At 32.1% G+C, this 21,396-nt stretch overlaps 2 protein-coding genes across 7 annotated transcripts; one reads left to right on the top strand and one right to left on the bottom strand.

Moving 5' to 3' along the window:
• The first annotated feature begins 84 nt into the window (after nucleotides 1-84).
• Nucleotides 85-5,398, top strand: LOC106057647 (ankyrin repeat domain-containing protein 7-like). 5 transcript variants are annotated; one of them, XM_056004553.1, is made up of 2 exons: nucleotides 85-131; nucleotides 1,380-5,398. In XM_056004553.1, the coding sequence occupies exon 2, from the start codon at nucleotides 1,392-1,394 to the stop codon at nucleotides 2,619-2,621; it is 1,230 nt and encodes a 409-aa protein (XP_055860528.1). In that variant the 5' UTR covers nucleotides 85-131; nucleotides 1,380-1,391; the 3' UTR covers nucleotides 2,622-5,398. The 5 variants fall into 5 exon arrangements, with proteins under 5 accessions (XP_055860528.1, XP_055860525.1, XP_055860526.1 ...); XM_056004550.1 differs by having other exon boundaries at nucleotides 91-281; XM_056004551.1 differs by having other exon boundaries at nucleotides 98-134.
• Nucleotides 5,399-8,085: 2,687 nt separating this feature from the next.
• Nucleotides 8,086-21,396, bottom strand: LOC106068615 (speckle-type POZ protein-like). 2 transcript variants are annotated; one of them, XM_013228045.2, is made up of 10 exons: nucleotides 21,227-21,396; nucleotides 19,693-19,922; nucleotides 19,471-19,592; nucleotides 19,219-19,370; nucleotides 18,633-18,760; nucleotides 16,413-16,590; nucleotides 16,221-16,276; nucleotides 15,964-16,086; nucleotides 15,086-15,228; nucleotides 8,086-12,274 (listed from the first exon to the last, which is right to left on the bottom strand). In XM_013228045.2, the coding sequence occupies exons 2-10, from the start codon at nucleotides 19,795-19,797 to the stop codon at nucleotides 12,130-12,132; spliced, it is 1,152 nt and encodes a 383-aa protein (XP_013083499.1). In that variant the 5' UTR covers nucleotides 19,798-19,922; nucleotides 21,227-21,396; the 3' UTR covers nucleotides 8,086-12,129. The 2 variants fall into 2 exon arrangements, with proteins under 2 accessions (XP_013083499.1, XP_055859866.1); XM_056003891.1 differs by lacking the exon at nucleotides 21,227-21,396 and adding an exon at nucleotides 20,816-20,870.

Genomic DNA, 21,396 nt, shown 5'->3' with positions numbered 1-21,396 from the left:
TACCTACCCCCACCTTTACGTTTCTTAGAAAGCAGGAGAATACTCATTAAAAGTACGAACGGGATTTCCCATTTCAATTACACTATTACAATCTTTGAATCTAGATCTAGAATTCTAGATCTAAATTACATGTAGTATGATGTAGCACCTAGATCTAGAACTAGACTAGTATCTATTATATTCGGAATCTCTATCCAAATGAGAGATTTCATTTAATCATCTTAGATAATAACTAGTCAAGAACAAATCTCTTTATTTTTTTTATTTATTAACGTAACTTTGTAAGTCGTAAGTAGACTAGACTTACTAGAGACTGACTAGATCTAGTAGATTAGATATTATCATATACTTATACTAGATCTAGTAGTAGCTTAAATTTGTCATTTACTGATTCAGAATTAGATTAGAGTCTTTATTTATAATTATAAATAAAAATATATCGAGTCAATATAGATCTAGATCTACTGAGCTACTCACTGATGATTTAGATTTAGATCTAGTTGATTTAGGGGTTAGAACTTGTATATAATGATATAATAATGCATACCAGTACTAGATCTATATTATAAGTATAATATAGAATCTAAATCTAGATTAATCTAGGATAGATCTGTCTGTAGTATTTTACGTCTCGAGAGAAGATCTTTTCCCATTGCAACTTCTTGTGTGACTAAAGAGGCCAATCCTTGATACACAGCTGCGATTGCAGGTTGGGCATATGTAATCACCAGGCGCCATTGCATTTTCACCCTTCTTTCTGCTTCTGTTGTGTATGACATCTGCAATCCGTGACCCTTCCTTTATGCTCTCTTTCCATGTGGATCTATCCAGTGTTACCTCTTCCCAGCTGCTAGTGTCGATTTTGAAGAGCTTCATGTGGCGTTTGCATATAAAAGTAAAAGTGGTCGACCAGAGGCTCTCCTGCCTTCTATTAGATCACCATACAGAATGTCCTGTGGAATTCGACCTACTGGCATTCTACGAACGTGGCCAAGCCAGCCAAGACGTCTGCTGCTGATAACAGAGCGGATGTCCTGGCACCCTGCTCTTCAAAGTACTTCCTCATTGGTTATCTTATCTTGCCACCTTATTTTAAAGATCCGCCTTAGGCATCAGAGGTGGAAGACATTCAGCTTTTTTTCCTACCACGAGTAGGTTGACCATGTAGAATAGATCTACAATTGTACAATCTATACATACTTTAACTATGTAACATAGAGAGAGAGAAATTCTAGATCTAGAAGATCTATCAGTTTGTGAGTTTGACATTTATCATTTTGAATATAACATTTTGTCTAAAAAATACATCAAATTTTTATTTTTATTAAAACTCTATTTTTTATGCCACATAATAATTTTTTTTTTTAAATACTCTACAGCAAACTATCAACATGAGCAAAAGGATTGCCCAAAACTCCAGCATTATTGAATGTATCAACAATGATAATCCTGATAAGTTGAAATCTCTGATGGCCAAATGCTTACAACCTGTGGGTACCTCTCCAAAAATTAGTAAGATTGAGTTAAATTCTTACTTGCTTCATGCTGCAAAGAAAAATTCAACAAAGTGCCTGGAAGTTTGTTTGCAAAGTGGGTCTGATGTAAACAGCAGAGATGAGCGAGGAATGTCTGCTTTTTTATATGCTGCTGACCACCATAACTTGAACGCTCTTCAAATACTTAAGAGTTTTGATGCAGATCCTAGTGTTTCGAATAATGAAGGAACCACTGCGCTCATGTATGTGTGTAAATGGCAAGCAAGTGACTGCCTACAGTATTTGATCAATCTTTCTGTTGACCTAAATATGAAAGACAAAGATGGCTGTACAGCCTTGAAGTTTGCAGCTCAATACGATAGCTATGACTGCGTGCTCAATTTGATCAATGCCAAGGCAGACCTTAACCACCCAGAAAATGTTTATGGATATTCTCCATTGATGCATGCACTTAAAAGAGATAATGCCAAAATTGCACAGCTATTAATAACCAAGGGAGCTAATGTCAATATTGTTGGGAATGATGGCAAAAATGCCATAAGTTTAGCTTTTCAATGTAAAAACTATGATCTAGTGGAAAGCATTCTTGTTAATTGTAGCAATTTTAAAGTTTGCCAGGAAAATTATTCCTACATGCACAAAATGATTGCACAAGGTAATAAACGAATTATTCGATTAATGCTTATTCGAGGCTTTCATCCTATAGATCTGTCCTGTAAAGATAGCTGTTTTAAATTTTCTTTTGTCTCAGATGAATTGTCTCCTTTGTGTGTAGCCCTCTTATCACTTCAAGGTGATGTTGCCCGCTACTTTGTGGTCAACAGATTTTTCTCACCAGGTGACCAAACAAAGCTGCTGGATAACTATGTTAGAATTCAGACAATGCTTGAACAGCAACAGCCCCAATCAGTAGACTCATTGTCAGTTTTAGAATATATCTACAGGCATTCAAGTGTGCTTTCTTCAAGTTTTGAGTCACCACAGTGGCCTTACAGCAGATTGTGTTTAGTGTACTGGAAGATAATTCCTCTTGATCACCCTTTTAAAACAGAACCCTGCAACTGCACTGAATGTAATGAGGGACTTAAAGTTGCATCTAATTGCCTCACCTTCAATATGCTTTAAAATGTCGGTATCTCAAGTTATGAGGCAAGGATATCAGCAAAGAACACACACAAAATCGGGCAACTCTGCAACAGACCCAACCTACCCTTGTATGTAGCCAGCTTTTCAAGGTCCGGATTGGACTTCACAGGCATCTTTGAGTTCATAGGAAATGAGATTGTACTCATCTTTGATCATGAAGGAGGAGCCATTATTATATTTAAAGTACTGTTTATACTCTTTTAAACATTAAAACCTTGTTAGTCACTATGTACTTTACTTTTTATTGCGGTACCGGTATGTTATTATACATATATGAAATAAGATAAACCAAAAGAGAATTTTAATATTTTATATACAACAGTTTCTAATATCATTTTTGTTTCTTTTATAAAAATAAAATTTTGTACAAATTTTAAGTTCAACTTTTAGACCATACAGTCTATAGGGCAGATGATGTAAAGGTCATCTGTTTCTGTGGACCACTAGGGTGTCATGTAGACAGCATAATGACCAGCTGCCTTTACTTTTCCCCAACTTATGTCAGGTACTGTACCTATTAAAGCTGGGTGGACTCAAAGGCACTCTAAAAAAGCATTAGGGTTTATTAAAAGAAATTTTTACTAATTAAACAAGAACATAAAACTAAAATGTCATTTGCTTTTGGTTTGGCCAATTTTAGAATAAACCTAATAAAGTACTCAGAAAAACAAAGACAGATCAAATTTCTTATTCCATATATGTTAAGACAAAGTTGTATAAATGCTCCTATTTCTCTTCTATTGTAAAATGTTTTACATGTTTCGGATGTTCCTTCAGAGTTGAAGATAGTTTACTTCCTAGTCCAAACCTCCCGCAGGACGACAAGGGATGGGAGCGGGCAGGGTTTGAACCCTCGACCGTCGATAAATCCGAACGACAGTCCAGCGCACAAACCGAACGACCAGGCAGCCATCCTTTGCTATTAGAGCATGAAATGGATTGCATGAATCATCCAGGAAAACCAACGATTGATTAACTACATGACTAGATTGACCCCTGTCCCTGTTAGGTAGAACATAATCATCTTTTCAAGTAGTGCCTGTAACTTATAGGATAGGATACTCAAAGTTTTGAATAAAATCCTTTATGTCTATGGCAATAATTTTTGCTTGCTATTTATTGAAAGTAACTTACAAGTTTAAATTATTACTTTAAAATTATAGGCTTTTAGTAATAGATATATTTTGGCTTATTAAATATTCAACTTTTTTTTTCAAGTCTTGTGAAACCTATTAATAAGTTAAAGAGGATATTATGTATATGTCTTCATGATTTGGGTCAACGTACATTATAATTGATCCTGTCATTATTTCTTTGGCCTGTATTGATAACTTTCATGCAAGACATTATACTAAGACTAAGACTGCTTTATTGATCCTTACGGAAATTTGTTGTGATTACAAGGACTTGTTTCTCATATAAAGACAACACAACAGAAAAATACACATAAATACAACAGACAACATAAAGAGTTCATTCAGCGACTACACACAGGTATCTTGGTGCATACTGTCAATTCTCTAGTGTATTCTAGTGTTCATATAATTGTTTTTTGTTCCTACAAATAATTTACTGAATGTACTTTTAAGAATCATTATACCTTGAATTTTAAGTCAATTCAGAACTTTGATACCAGATGTAATTCTGGACTTTTAGTAATAATGCATGTGAAACAGTTTAAACTTTAATCTTTATTGTGAGCTTTTCCTTTGTCCTCAAGAACTTGAATATGCATCTTCATTAAGTCTTTTGCATATTTCTTAGATGATTATGCCTTAATTTTTCTAGATGAAATTATGTCTTAATTTTTCCTGCGTAGAAATGAAAAATCAAAATTTAGAAGCTCATATTGCTGCAAGATGGCTGTGATAAATCCTTGTGTCCTGTAGCTTTCAAATTTTTCCCTCTTGTCATGTAATGGCTATTTCTTTACTACTAATTTATTAAATGTACTTTTGAGTGTTGTAAAATTTAGTCAGCCAACTTTGAAATTGATTTTGAACTCTGATACCAGACCTAATTTGAGTATTTCAGCAATATATATTGCATGTGAAATAGTTTAACATAATTTTTATTTTATGAGCTTTTTTTTTTAAAAAAAATCCCACTCAATCAATGAATCCTTATCAATAATTATGAATGAGTATCCATGCAGAAATGCTCACATGATAAAGACTGTGCCAATATAAAGGCATACTATGTAGAGCTGATCTTCTTCCATTTGTGCCAGAATGTTTTTCATGAACAAAAATTTAACTTATTCATTATGATCTTCCTTACCATCAAACTGTATGTATGAACATAAAGGAAGAACTGATTTTGTTATATTATACTAGTTTGTCAATCAATAACATTGAATAAATGTTGGCTTGTTTTTACACATTTAGTTACACTTGTTCTGTTTTACAGATATATTCTTTTTTTTAAACACCAAAACTTGTCTCTACATGATATTGCTTTATAGACTGTTGTGCTCCAATCAAGATTTATAACATACAATACAGCTTTGCTCATCTTTACAGACACTCTCTAAAGAATTGGATAATGCTTTAATGAAACTTTGAAGCGTTTATTTACTGTGAGAAATTATTGTGAGTCTTCTACTCATGTTATATTTCTTGTCTACTCTTTTGGTCCTGAGATTACTACACAAATTACTATCAAATATGTATCATAACAAGACATACTGCATTGCATTCAAGGCAGTTTGGATCTTACCACATTAAATGATAACTATAATAAATAACTTGCAAATTTGTAACATCAAAGTCTTTGTTATTTGAGACAGTATCTGTTGGTAATGCCATAAATATCTCTACAGACTTGGAGGATATATAGATGAAAACACTTGAGAATCATTGAGCGAGCAAAACTTTTTGAAACTCACTGGGAAAAATGTGTTTTGTTTCAAATGTTATGTGTCAAGTGTTTTATAGGATTGAATGGAATGTGTGGCCGAGGGTCCTAAACCGCTACCTATAAAGGGGGTTGAGCAGAGTTGTGTTGCTGAGTATTTAAAGGCATCATAAAGATAACTCAGATTGGTCCACAAAAGAGATTGGATCATAGTGTAATAAGCATGCTATAAGCATAAAAGTTGTGCTATATATACAAGCTATTTAAAAAAAAATTTTGTCAGCATTATTTGTTTATAAGAATTATAATTTACGAGAGACATTGAACTATATAATATAAACATTTTACTTGCAATGCATACTGGTACTATGCTTATTTAATGATATGAATTATTAAGCATTTATAAATACTTTTTAAAAACTTGCAAAACTTGCTTCGGGTGTTGTTTTGGCCCTATGCTTTCTTGGGGTTAGCAGGAAAAAGTAAGTAAATCTTGTTTAAGAAATTAAAAAAAAAAGTACAGTGGTTTTTTTTTTTTTTTTGGGGGGGGGGGGGGGGGGGGGTAAAAGAGTATTGACTTTGATTAGTATGGCTGGCACATATGAGATAGAACTCACTAACCACACACTATGTAACTTTGACCTCAAATTAAACAGTTTTTGACAGATATTATGTCTAGAGCATCCACAGTTTCTTTTTAAAAAAGATAATTCTTCATTGATAGTAAAATTAGCCATTTGCATAAAATAACAAAATTTTACTTTGATATTATTATAAATTATTATAGATACCTTGAAGTAATTAGGTCAGAAGCAGTAAAGTACTCTTTTTTTCTACAGAATACCTTGTAAGTTAGTTTTACTTTTTTAAGTCTTAATAATATCTTTGTAAAGTATCAGATTTGAATGATTCAGTTTTTTTTTCCTTAATGTCAATAAATACTGTGAAGAGTACCCAATCATTTCTAAACTATGCTGCCCCAACTGTTTCCATTCTGTTTCTTTTGTATTTGGATTTATGTAATGAAAATGAGACTTTTCATGTTACAATGAACTCTTATAGTTACTTCAATACTAATGGAGTTTTAGTAATATGAACATGTATTTAGTTTTGTAGAAAATTTTGTGCAATGAAAAGATAAAGTACATTAAGAAAAATGACAGCTAAACATGACACCATGCTTGTTAACCCCAAAGAAACAGATGACCTTACCATCATCTGCCCTATTGGCCTACAGATTGCAAGGTCTGAAAAGGGAAAGTTCCTTTTTTTTAAAGCACAAACAAATGTATAACTCCTGCATGCGACAAAAACAACACTTGACACCTCTTGAACATTTAGAAACCATTTTTATTTTTTCTTCCTCTCTCTCTCTCTCAATTGTAGTCTTTTCATTAAAAAAAAAAAAAGTAATTAATTTACAAGTGACATAATTTATTCAATACACTCCACAAAATGTATTGGTTCTGCAATGCTTTTCAGACCAATAAACCATGGGTTCAAATGAAGCCAAAATTAACTATTTTATGACAAATATTAATTATTCATTCAAAGCTTTATCTGACAATGATAGATTGAGTCTGTAGTTTAACACTTGCTTTATAAGTTCAAAGCTTTACCTGGCAAAGAGAGCTTTGATTCTGTAGCTTTTATCAATCAATAAAATTACAAGCCATTAAAAAAAAAAAGGATTTACAAGGTAAATAGAAAATAGGTAACAACACTGTAAACACATCTTCAATACAATGGAGGGCAACAGCGAGTTACAATGGAATCTTGCTAATGTTTTTATAACAATCTCTTGCATAACAGCCTGTTATAAAAATTCCAGATTCAAACCTTGTTAATTTCCTAGCATAGCATACCCAAGCTGGCAGCACAGTCTCTACTGAGCTTGGTCTTGTTGGGTGTTGTTTCCACTGTAGTTTTGTGGTCAAATTCAGACATGATAAAGTTAGTGAAGTTTTCCTCTACCTCTTACACATAATTTAAAAAAAAAAAAAGGGGGGGGGGGGAATCTCTGACCTGTGCTATGGGTTATCATTATCAATGAAAACTAAATACAACACAAGGTAGATCTTTAGATAGTTGTTAAAAACATTATAGATCAAATAGCAAAAGGAAACAGACATACATAGTTAATGAGTGTTTAAGCGAAATGGTCAAGTCAACAACCGAATTTTATTTTTAAAAAATGCGTAGCGTAGTATAATTTTTTTTTACTAAAAACAAAAAAGGGGGAGGGGGGAGAGATGCATGTTATGAAATGAAATGTACATTAACATAACAAAGCCTCATTATATCAAACTCCTACATCCTAGAAGCTCTCGAAAGTTCACTGTAACCAGCCTTAAGCTGAAGGATCCACATAATTTTTAAATAAAAAAGGGAGTTAATTTTAATAAGGTTTAGCAGAAATGACAAAAACACTAAGGATTGTACATTACTAGATGTAACATCAAGCAAACTTTAATTCAATAGAAGCACATACAAGTCTTAAAGCATAACCAATCATTTTATTTCAAAATTTGGAAAAGTCCATGTAAAAATTGAGTACTGGTATTAAAGGTGCAAGTTTTATTTGTCAAAAAAAAAAAAATGCTGTACAAGATATGACAACAGCACAGGAATTTTTTTTGTTTCATAATAAAGATCACAACAGAGATTTCATTTTTGATAGAATAGCTGGTGTAGCATGAAATGAGAGATGTGTGGAAAAAAAAAAACAGTACATTATCCATGGTGTTTAATTAAATATTAAGTCACATGTACATTAGTCATGAAAGTCACATGTACATTAGCCATGAAAAGGGTAGAATAACTGTACATATTCAAATCATTGCATACATATACAGTTTTAAAGATTGTCATTTCTTTCTTTTTTTTTAATAAAAAAAAAAATAATTTATATAACTTGAAAAGAGTTTCTTCTAATCATTATACATGTATAAAGTAATTGGAAATAAAAATGATTATGGCCACCTAAACCAAATTCATACATTAAATGTACAAAACTTAAAATTCTACTAGGAACAATTTGAAAAGGAAGGGGGGTGCGAGAAACAGGGATATAAAGGAAGTGTACAAAGTCAGATATCTTTGCTTAGTATTTTAATCACAATAAATGGTCTATTCATCCTATGATTTAAAGTATGGCCATCTATTGCTGCATTAATATATAGTATATTAAACATAGTTTAGGTCTGTGACTTTGCAAACATTTTTAACCGTGTTTTTATTTATTTAAAAATATTTTACATATTCATTCCAAACTCATTCCAGCAACCATTCATCTTCTGAGCAATAAACATAGCATTAGTTCAGGTTTCAGTGATCAATAAGAAATACTGGTATTGTGTGTGAACTGAATTTAATTTTAAACTAGCTTTGTAAAGAGCTAAAGGGGTCAACACTGCTGAGATTCTTAAATCTATGCAAATACAGGCTCTGCATTTCACATCTGAGAGACAATAGAGCACTGACCTATTTGAAAAAATTAATTAAAGGGGTTCTTGCATCAGAAAAACAAGTCAAATGCAATTTAAAAAAAAAAGGAAAAATTTAAATACTACTGATATTTTCTGCACTATATCTTGACAAATCTTTCATGGGATTTCTAAGTAGTTCTAAGTAGTCCTAGGAGACTGAAAAGCTTATCTTCATGTCAACCTAGTTAATTTAATTTGCTCATTGACATGAAGACTAGAATTTTTATTTATTTTTTTTATAACAAATCCTGTATTAACCATATGTACTACAATTCATACCTAAATTTAAACATTCAACTTAAGTTTAACAGGCTCTTTGTACATCTAAAAACAATTCCATCAATTACTTCTACTACATTAAAATCTACTGTTGGCTGTAATGATCAACTATTGTTTTATAATACCAAAAAAATATTTAGTAAAGGAAAAAAAAAATTAACAATAAATCATTTCATAGTAGATTCTATGTTTTTTTTTAAAATACAAGTCATTCAACTATTCTCAGAATTGTAAAAATGAATAAATTAAACACATTCTTGCTATATATACAAAAGAAGAGGATGAAAGTTCATCCAGACTAATGATAGATCAACTATTTAACAAATCAAATGGAATTGGAAACATTTGAAATTAACATATTTTTAAAAATTCAAGCCAGAAACACTTTAATAGAAGACTATTTATTAAATTCAAAAATTGCTAAATTGATCCTTTTTTTTGTTTTGTTTTTAATGCAATAATAAATTTCTCACTGTCTGGTATAATGTCATTTTATACACAACTTTTTATACTTTATATTTAGCATGCCATTTAATAAGCTAAAAAAGCTTAATATCTAAAACAGGTTAACTGGGATAGGGTCACAATGAGCCATAATCATAATTTAATCCTAAAAAAATGTTCCTTACAGACTTAACCTCAAAACACTGCATAAAATAAACTTTTCTAATTGTAACTAAATTATATTATACACACTAAAATATATCAATTGAAGTAAATTCAAAGTTTAAAAGAAAAAAGAAACTGGAATTACCAAAAGTTGTAACCAAGAAAAAGGACAACAAAGTTCAGGTGCCTTTTGGTATTTTATTTAACACATTGTGTAGATTTACAGTCGACAATGTCAATCCAATCAATTTTTCATGATGACAAACAATGGAAATGAGTTATTTATCTTAGTACACTAGTATTAAATGGTCAATCATCACTAGTTGCATAATATCACAAAGTAGCAAGGGGGGGAGGGGAGAGAAAAGAAACCATGACACACAATGCAAACCAACATATTCGTAGCAAATACTTATATTCACTAAAGTAGCTGGAGCTCATATTTGTAACTACAACTTACCAAAAGATTGCGTCCGACTATATGACCTAACTCAGGCTCTTGTATGCTATGCTTGAAATAGAATGACTAGAGTCTACAGGACATATAAGAAAATGACTTGATTTCATTTCAGTAACTAATCTTTACATTAATGTCAAATTCAAGAGCAGAATGTGATGCCAAGATTCACATCAAGTGATACATGAATTCCTTAAATTCATTATTTTACTTTACTACGAATTCATTTTTAAAGCATCTTTATTAAAAGCGCAGAATTGTAAAATAAGTTTGCAAAATTTGAGAGACCCAATAATCCAATTAAGCAGCATGTAGCACACAGACCAAGTTTACCTTCTATATGTGTGTATGTCATTGTAAACAAAATACAGCATGTACAAGATTTTACTCAAGAGAAACAAATAATGACAAATGCATTGACAATCTATAAAGAATAATTATAAAATGGAAATCACCATATATAAGTTAAAATGTACAAAGTTGTCAGAAGTCAATGGATAATATATTTTTGTTAAATTTCATTTCTTTTCAAAGTTGTGTTCATAATTATAGCTTTAAAAAGCAAAAAGTGGCAAGCATAAAATGTTCTATACACTATATAGGTTTGTACACTGTTTCATCTTGTCAGGAAGAACAAGTTTCATACACACACCACACAGCCTCATTGCCTACCCATTTTAAGTCTGGTACAAAAGGGGCAGACAATATTATTTGGGTTTACAACAAATGAAGTGGCAATTAAATGCAATTAGTGCCTAGGTTATAAATAACAACTATTCTGATTACATAAAAAAAAAATCACCTACTGATCATTTTATGATTTACTTAACCATCCCAAGACCAACCATTTATACCTAACACAAATTTTATTTGATGCCCTGTTATTCCAAGGAGTGCAGTTTCTTTTTAAAACTTGTATCAAACTAAGATAAATTTGTTCCAATGAAAATTGCTTAACAAGATATCTAGGAACACTTGAAATTGAAACCAAGTAAATGATTGTAATGGCTCATGGTCTATTGATAATTAATATTAGCAGTACATTTTGTATACAACTGAAGAGGTCATTTGTTCTTTTTCTCATGGTTATTCTGTGGGCCAAATTTCATTTTGGCTTTAAAGTTATTTTAATGAATTAAAAATTACCTAACCATAGAGATACATACCTAGAGTTGTTTTTTAATCCAAACTACTTCAGTTGTCAATGAAAAAAAATAATAATCCTGCAACCATGAATTAAAGAAACACTCTTTAACTGAGTAAAATCCAGTTTGAGACTCACAGGTCCTAAACAAGTTTCTTTTTTCCTTATTTTCTGGGAATGTCTCACAGATGAAGATAAAGGTCCATTGATCGCACATCAGTAAAAAATAAATGTGGGCCATAAGGAATCTTTCTTGAAATGAAACCTTTTGAGGCTGAAATTTCCTACCTGGGCTCATTGAGGTAGAACAAACTTATTAAATAGAACAATCAAAGCTGGTGAATCTTAGAACAATCAAAGCTGATGAGTCTGAGAACAATCAAAGCTGATGAATCTTTAGAATTTTGCCATGAATGAAATCCTACTTTTGCTTGTTTCTTAAAAAAAAAATTGTACACATTTACATTTAAGCACAACCAGATGACTACCATAAATGTTGATGGATAGTCCAACTGCGCCATGTTACGCACATTTTTTCCTCCAGCCACATACACTTTCAGGTTCACACAGTCTTTATGTTTGTTTCTTGTTTTAAAAGTTTGTCATAATGTTCATGTCATCAAACAGGGCAGGGCTTAGTGACTTTTCCATGCATTATGCCTGTTTGATTCGCTTTCTTGGAGGTCCCAACGGTGGACTCTGCTGACTTGCTAGAGCTCTAAAAGCTTCTGCTATGAGATGTGGGTGTGCTTGGATCATTGACCGCCAACCTGTGGTCTCCATCACATCTGTGGCATGGCTGAAAAGAAACAAAAAGTTTAAGTTACAAAACTGTCTTATAGAATTCTTTTTGTGTTCATACTACTACTACTATTGTACAACATGGCCTAAATTGTGCAGATATAACATATAATCTATATCTAAACTTCTGTTGCTGAATGGATGAGTTTAATTGGGGGATTGAAACTAAAACAAAACTACCTCTACCCAAAAAAAAAAAAGGAAAATTACAGTCTCCAAATTCTTTAAGTGTAGCCATGGGTTTTTGAGATTAAAACCCTCCCATCTTGTTTATAGATTTCAGATGTTTCTTCAAAGAAGAAGATAATAACATCCTATGCATTTCATGTGTCATCCTAGTCATGCATTGATAATCAGTGACTTAAACTCTGGTGGCACTAGGGAAGAAGGAGCATTTGTACACATTTTTCCTAGAATATGTAATGAGAAATGTGCCTTTATCTTTGTGTCTGAGTATTTTATTAGGTTTTGTTTTTCTATTTGTAAATATGGTTCTGTGTTTCACGCATTATTACTACTTAACTTTTTAGTTTTCTGTCCTGAAGTGTCTCTAAATTGATTGTACTAATAGAGTTACCAGTACTAATGTGAATATTCATTTGTTATAAATCTCATTGTTCTATTTTGCGTCTTTTCTTGTTTCTTTGTTTTCTTGAGTAGAGGGGTCCCAAACAAAGGAGGCTTTTTCTAATATTGGCCTAACTAAAGTTAAGTAGCATTTTTGTTTTGTTTCTATTTGATTTGTAAAAAATTCTTTTAATGAACCCTAATGGTTTGTTTAATTTTTTAAATAATTTCATCCATATGGGAATTTCATGAAAACTTTTCATTTAGTATTACACCAAGATATTGAGTTTTTAGTCTGTGTAGCTGGTTTACCAAGAAAAAATAATCTGACTTTAGTTCCTGGACTAATGTTATTTGGTACGTCCTTTATGTATCTTCAAAACAGTAGTGGGCCTAAGACTGTTCCTTGAAATACACCTGAGTTTACTATTAATGGTATTGATTTAGAGCCATTTATTATTACAGTTTGTTCTCTCCCTATCAGGAAATCCTGAATCCATTGATGTAATGAGCCAGCAATGCCAAAATATTTTAATTTTTTAAGCAAGCTATGGTGATAAACTTTGTCAAATTAGAAAAATCTAATAAAATGGAATCAATTTGCTCATCATTAATCCCTGGTCAGATTTTTTCTCCTTTTAAAAAATGGGGCGTGACATAAGCTTCTTTCTTTCCAGCCCCTCTGTACCCAACATGATTAAGTGATGCCTGAAAGAAGTATTTTTAACACTGGTGCTAGCTAGTGACTTTGTTCCTCAAGTAATCCAGCTGGAATACCATTAGATCTAGATGCTTTATTTGGTTATTTTATAGCTAATAGTGTTTGGATCTCTATTTCTTGCACATCTATATCTCCTATATTTTCAACTTGGTTTAAATGTTTCCAGGGGCTGAGAATGCTGATACAAAAGTATTTATTTTGAATGTTGGCTTTCATTTTGTTATTGTGTTTTTTAATGGAGCTACTTCAGTTGTTTCCATTTTCTTAGATTTAATAGATCATAGACTATAGATTTTTATTGTTATCCTCAGATATTACTCTGCAGCTGTCAGCTAAATTTTTGGGATAGGTGTTTAATTTTAAGATACTTTTTAAGGACTCTTTCTGCCTTAGTTTCTTTCTTTAGTTGGTAATAAATTTTCTATGTTTTTAAGATGGCTTGTAATATAGTTCTAGAGGCCATAAACTGGTTGGTTGATGTCTTTTTATGATAGAAATAATATTTGAAAGCTAAATGTAGCTTAGTGTAATTGGGTTAGGTTATATTTATTCAAGAGTAAGATTTTTCTTCTTAGTTTTAGATTGGTTACTACTTTTATTATACTATTTATTTTAACTACATCATTTTCAGATAGTCCAGGGATAAAATAATCTACCAGATCTGTTGTTAAGAAGAGATCTAATGTGTTGTTTAATCTAGATGGTTTTTTAATAATTTGTTCAAACTTAAGTTGTGTACATTTTCTACAAATAGCTCATTTATATCCTTAAGGTTTTGGTGTTGGTCTATGGTCAATGTTTTCCAATTTATATCAGGTAGACTGAATCCATAATCTCCCATAATCTAAAAAACTGCATTTTTATTTTTTCCTTCAAGAATATTTAACTGATTGTATAGTTTTTGCACACTCTAAAGTAGAATTTGGTTGTCTGTAGATACTGTCTATTATTAAGGATGTTGGAGGTGGTGTTAATTTTGCAAAATGTTGATTCAATATTTTTTAGTTTGGTAAAGTAATTTCTTCCGCTAGTAGTGTATTTTTTATTGCTAAAACAACTACTTTATGATTAAATGACCTATGTTTTCTAAAAATTTCATAATGGTATTGAAAAGAGAATCTATATAGATGTTGTTTTTTTTTATTAATTATTTATATCAAGAAAAATCAATATATCTGGATAACATTTAGATACCAGTATCTATACCTATAAAGACATTACATAAATCTGGATAGTTGTATCTATCTTATATTGTTTTTAAGTTTGTATTTTCATTATTGTAAGAGGAACAATTGTGATCTTTTAACCAATAAGACCTAATATAATATATTCAATCAGTTTAGGACCTTTTTTTGATACTTAAAATTGTGTACTCCTGGGAGATTAAAAGTCCTACACTAGCTCATCACTAGAATGTTTATTGACATGCACACAATTTTTTTATAAATTGAATACAGATAGTGGAAATGTAACTCCTACATGAATATACAATATACAAATAAGACAAAATCACAATTTTACCTGTTTATAAAGTCAATGGCATGTGTCTTTAACTGTTCCGCACTATGCAGATCTGCTAACACAAGAATGTCACAAACACTTTCTATTGTAAGATTGGAACATAGAGCTTCCTCACACATAACTTTTAATCTTTCCAAAGCATACTGTAAAAAAGGAAAAATGAGAACTAAAATAATAAAATACAAATTGTATTTCAGTATGAGCTTTATGGAGCAGAGACCTGGAGAACCACCATCACCACCATGAAAAAAAATCCAGGTATTCATGAATACCTGCCTGAGGAAGATTAGTATGATCCGCTGGCCAGACAAAATCTCGAATGAGGAACTGTGGCGAAGAACAAAGCAGCAGGCCATTAAAGTAAATATCCTTCAGAGACGCTGGGGATGGATAGGTCAAACCCATCGCAAGCCAGCATCCAACTTTTACAAGGCAAGCCCTAACTTGGAACCAGAACAGGATGGCCCAGGAATACATGGCGCTGAGATTTGGAAGCAGAAGCCTAGCAGACAGGCAAGATGTGGGGACAGTTGGAGAGTCACCCTGGAGGAAGCTGGTTGGTGACCTATGCCCCAGAAAGGATAACAGGCAGAGATGAGATAATGATGCATTTTATAATGTATAATGCATGATCGATAACTGGTAAAAACAAGGTGCTGAAGTAAGGCTTTGCAACTAGGTTCAATAAAGGCTGGAATTTTAAAATTCATAATTAATAATGTCCCTTATTCCACCCAGCTCCAATAAAACATGAGAGCTGTAAAAGATCAAGGTCTAAATGGGAACTTATTTAATAGCAGTAATGGACCTCTAAGTCTAAAAGGGAACTTATTTAATAGAGCATTTTGCTAAACCATAATTAGAAATGGGAAAAATACCTTATCTGCAGCTGCTAAAAGATCATCTGCCATCTTGTCAAGGTTTGGTGCTTTCCCTGTGTAAGTAAATCTTAACATTTCTCTCATTACTTCATGATCCACATCTTGGATATCGACACGATTCTAAGAACGAAAAATAGGTTTTTTAAAAAATAGCAAGAACTTAGAGTTAACTAATTTTCCCAACGTTGAGCAGCTAGTTTTTCAGTATAAATTGTTACTAAATGAGTTATTTTCCTTATTAAAGCACTACTTACTTGTTTGCTTTCTGTCATTTGATGCTCAAACATTGCATTAAAAACAGGGGACCTTGCTGAAATAAGCAGGAAGATTTAGAAGTTAGGTAAAGTATACATACATCTTACAAGGTATAAATTAGTCTGAGCATTAAATTTACTGTGCTATATTAGCATTTCTAGCTAACAATTATGATAGGGGAAATGACTCACCAGCCAAGATGGCCTTGTGAGCGAGGAACTCTCTCCCTCCAACACTAAGCGTTACATCACTAAATAAAGATCTATCAAAAAGCTGTCCCAGGTCCTCACTGAGCCTGCATTCTGGAACTTTGACTGGAGTACAGTTGGACTGTCCTGAAACATTAACTGTGTCACCCACAACACTGACCTGAGAAAGGATTTTTTAAAAAAATAAATTTAGTGCTAAATATTCAAAAGATATTTACATACTGCTTTAAAATAATTTTATTGACCTAAATTTAAGAACTACTAAGGAAGAAAAAATTCAGGTTCTTGAAACGAAACTAAGAATCAAGTCACAAATTATACATCAGCTAAAAGGCCACAATACTGCAATGAATGATGGAATGGTTTAACTCGCACTGTGGGTTCCTTCATCAGGGCTATTCTTCAATATTTTAGTAAGTGAAAATAAGGGAGACTTTGATAAAGTAATAATAATAATAATAATAATAATAATAATAATAATCTTTATTATCCGTAAGGAAATTTGTCTTACAATTTGTGCATTACACAAAACAAAAAACATTATAACTATAAGAAACCAAAGTGTACATTCACACCAGACTCACTCATAATTTACATGTGACAAAGTTTATACCAGATTGTTCTTATTTAATGATTTGATTGCCAGGGGAACAAAAGAGTGTATGTGTCTGTTTGTCTTTGCTGTCGGTGTCTTGTATCTCTTTTGTGATGGTAAAATCACAAAATCCTGACACAAAGGGTGATTCTTTATTTCGAGGATCTTGTTAGCTTTTTTATAGATGTTTGTCTCAAACAACTGCCCAAATGGGGTTTGTTTTTTGCCAATGATTTTGCCAGCAGCATTGAGGATTCTATTAAGCTTATTCCTATTTTTAATGCTCAGATTGCCATACCAGGCAGTGATATTGAAACTGAAAATATTGCAGATGTGAGCGTGATAAAACATAGCCAAGGCCTTTTCGCTAACATTAAACGAGGACAGTTTTCTTAGTAGTCGTAATCTTTGCTGCCCTTTTTTGCTGATATAATCAGTATTTGCAGTAAAATTTAGTTTATTGTCTAGGATAGTACCAAGGTATTTAAAGGTTTGCACAATTTCAATAGTCTCTCCAGCTACAGAAACAATATCATTTTCCTTCTTGTCCCTGCGAAAATCGATTATCATTTCTTTGTTTTTTTTTACATTTAATAATAAAAAATTATCTTTACAGTATTCCTCAATGTGTTCTAATTCTTTGAAATACTCATTTACGTCTGAGCTCTCTGAGAGCAGGGCAAGAAGAGCCGCATCATCAGCGAATTTTGTGAAGGAGCAACAAGAACTATCGGATCGAAAATCATTGGTGTACAAAATGAACCACAATTGCGATGTCACAACCCCCTGGGGCGCCCCTGTGTTAACTATGCGTTCATTAGATATAACATTGTTTACCCTAACCCTCTGAGCTCTCTGGGTCAAAAATTCATTAGCCCATAGTATTATGTATGGACTAATCTGCAACGCTTTCATCTTTTCAATGAGTAAATGAAGTTGTATAGTGTTAAAAGCTGATGAGAAATCAACAAAGAACAATCTTACATAAGTGTTCGGTAAGTCCAGATGTTTGTAGACACAGTTTAAAATATTTAGGATGGCATCGTCTACACCTTTACCCTTTTGGTAAGCAAATTGTAAAGGGTCTAACTTATTACAAAGATCATTCAGAAGAAACATTTTAACCAATTTTTCTAAACATTTAGACACAATGGAAGTAAGTGAAACAGGTCTATAGTCATTCATTTCCTTCGGTTTGGAAACCTTTGGCACAGGTACAATTATAGATGACTTCCACACAGGTGGTATCTCATGGTTTAGTAATGAAGTAGAAAAAATATCTTGGAAAGGTTCAGCTAGTTGTTCAGCACATTCTTTTAAGATTCGCCCTTTTATTCCATCAGGCCCACCAGCTTTCATTGGGTTGATGTTTTTGAAAATGTTACAAAATAGATCTATAAATACATACTAATGAGTTCTATTGGGAGACCATCAACATGATGCATGAATGCACAGGTAGGGTTCATGAATTAAATTTAAAATAGCAATTTTCAATCAGAAATTTTAAATACAACTTATAATAAATTTTAGTTTGTGTCAGGTTGGATGGAATGCCATTCGCAAATTTAACTTGTAAAAAAGCAACAGTGTTAATTTTAAATAGTTACCTCGCAGAAAATAGTGAGCTTGTCATCCGGTAATAATCCATTTGCTTCATCCATTAGAAAATCACGACGAATAAATTTTTTAAATCCCCAGTCTTTTCCTTGAACAAATCTGTACGCTCTTTGACTCTCTACAGAAAAAAAATAAAAAACATTATCACTTGTCATATCAAGCTTATTACTTCATACCAGTGCAGATTCAGAGAGAAGGGGGGAGTGATTCCTCCTTTAATCAACTACAAATAAATAATAGTTCATACATGAATATTTTACATCGAAAATGTTTACTTTTTTTTTTTAATTTTTGTTTTAAATTACCTGATCAGATTTAAGCAATCTAGTCTGAACTATGGCCTAAATTTCCATTAAGAACATAGATTCATTTATTTATAAATGTACAACAGTAAATAAAAATAGTTAAGAATTGTTAACAATATCTTATCTTATATAATACAGATGTTACTTAAAAAAAGAAGATGATTACGTCCTACATTGCATTTAAAAAGAAATATGAAATGCATTTGCTCAGCATTAAACCTGATTTTTTAAAATAACAAGTGATGTCCTAATTCTACATTGTTTCACATACCCATAGCTTTTGTCTCTTCTCGTTTAGCATTCAATATTGAAAATTTGAATTTTGCCCGCACTTCACTTTTGTTGCATGAAACTAATAACAAATATAGCGATAAATAATCTTTACTTTCCTCGTCGAGACCTTTGGGATTTACTCGTAGACACCTGTTGAAATGGAGATGAATATAGTTTGTGATACCAAACCATTGTAAAAATTTGTTTAATTTAATAAGTGTGTTCAATTAACTTTATAAAATAAACTTACCATTTAAGTTTGTCATTGGCACCAGCAGAAAATGTCGAGCTTTTCAGAACTTCTCCCATTTCCTCCCTACAGAAACTGAAGTTGTTGATTGTCCAGATGTATGAAAACTTTATCACTTTAACCTGAAGAAAACAAAAATTGTACATTAAAAAACACTATTTACACAAATGCAAACAAACCATGAAAACAGAAATCTTTATAATAAATACTTAAGTGTCTAACCTGTGTGTAACACCAGTTGTCTGCAACAGGACATGAGACATCAGGAGGAGGCGGTGTAGGAACTCTGCAAACTGCCATCCTCGAATTGTCAGGAGATGATGACATTTCGTTTTCACCTTGGTCCGCCAGTTTTGTTGGTTTTACTAGGTAGAACTTAAACAAGAAATATTAGAAACTCCTTGGCCTTCTTGAAGGCTTTGATAGTCCTTAATTTTGAAAGTTGCTTGTTACTGTAAAATATGAAAATAATATTAAGTCAATGATCAATGCAAACTTACTATACACGTTACAAAATAAACAAAATTCCTTATACAAAACTGAATTCCTTATGTAGGAAGTAATGGTCTATTTCTCATTATAATTATTTCTTGTAATGCTTCAATATTGCATGGTCTTTCCAGGGAGCTTTGCACAATCAAGTTTCAAATTTCTAGGTCTTTTACTCAGACTCCTTAAAAAAAAAAAGCTACATCTAAATTTTATTTTTTTAACACTCGACTCTAGATCTATTCTAAAGTCTAGAGTAAAAGTTAAAGTAAAATTCCCCTTTTAGACCTTGCGATCTATAGCAGATAATGTTAAGGTCATCTGTTTCTTTGGCCAATGGTTAACGAGCAAGTGTTATGTGGCCAGCACAACGACCAATCGCCTTTTCTTTCACCAACTCAAATCAGGCACCCATTCCATTAGAATTGAGTGGAATCAAGGGCACCCTAAAAATTCCAGAACTTAAAATCCCAGTCTTCATCAAAATTCGAACCCAGGACCCAAAGTTCAGAAGCCAAGTTCAAGTGATTAACATTTTATTTCATGTTAAGTTAACCATTCAGCCATGGCGCCCCTTTAGTATAGTCAGTGTAGAGTAGCCTTATTAAAAAGAAGTTATTAGATAATTAGATCTCTATAAATCTATATTAACTATATAGATTATTATAATCTATAACTATAATAATGTCTAGAGTCTAATTATGATCTACTCAGATCTAGACTCTAATAATAATAATTAACATCTAAATTTTATTAGCTTAGACCTAAATATCTAGACTCTAGTAGATCTAAATAATTTTGAAGTCATTCTGTCACTAATCTAACTTTAGAATCTTTTTATATTCTTTACTTTTACCTTGGTAGCACTGATAGACTGAAGCCTTGCCTTGAGGCTTATGACTTACTGTACTCTCTTGTCTCTGGATTTAGAAATAATTTAGATCTACTAGATCGACTCTGACTCTACTCTAGTCTAGATCTATGACTTATACTAGAGACAGAATACAATATGAACAGCAATAGATGTAAATTCTAAACTAAGTAGTCAAAACACTAGACAAAAACAAGACTAGTCTAGGTCTAGACTAGTATAACTCTTAAAAAAAAAAGTCTAGATCTAAGACTTGGTCAATATCTCAAGACCAAGTCTCAACATTTCAAGTGATTTTTGTCATGTCTGCTACTCATTTTATCAACTTTCATTACGTCCAATGTACACTAAACATGATCACGGTTAATTTTTGTATCAAATGATAAAAGTAAGAACCTAATTAGTATTATAAAGCCATTCTGAGTCTCATCGTATCGTCATTTTGCCTACAAATGCATCAAATAATTAGGATAAATAACATTGAATGGATAATGAAGAGAAAAGTGCAGGATTTCGTCTCAAAGATACTTTACGCAGCCGCAGTACGATAATGTCACACTTTCCAA

This window comes from Biomphalaria glabrata, chromosome 11 (genome assembly GCF_947242115.1).
Source record: "Biomphalaria glabrata chromosome 11, xgBioGlab47.1, whole genome shotgun sequence".
NCBI lineage: Eukaryota > Metazoa > Mollusca > Gastropoda > Planorbidae > Biomphalaria > Biomphalaria glabrata.
This window is presented reverse-complemented; position numbering and strand designations above follow the sequence as displayed.

Excerpts from the sequence above, each read along its gene's own strand:
- LOC106057647 (XM_056004553.1), top strand. The coding sequence starts at position 1,392 with ATGAGCAAAAGGATTGCCCAAAACTCCAGCATTATTGAATGTATCAAC.
- LOC106068615 (XM_013228045.2), bottom strand. The coding sequence starts at position 19,797 with ATGTCATCATCTCCTGACAATTCGAGGATGGCAGTTTGCAGAGTTCCT. Across the intron at positions 19,371-19,470 it reads GCCAATGACAAACTTAAATG|GTGTCTACGAGTAAATCCCA; the intron begins GTAAGTTTATTT and ends CCATTTCAACAG. Across the intron at positions 16,591-18,632 it reads AGCTCACTATTTTCTGCGAG|GTCAGTGTTGTGGGTGACAC; the intron begins GTAACTATTTAA and ends ATCCTTTCTCAG.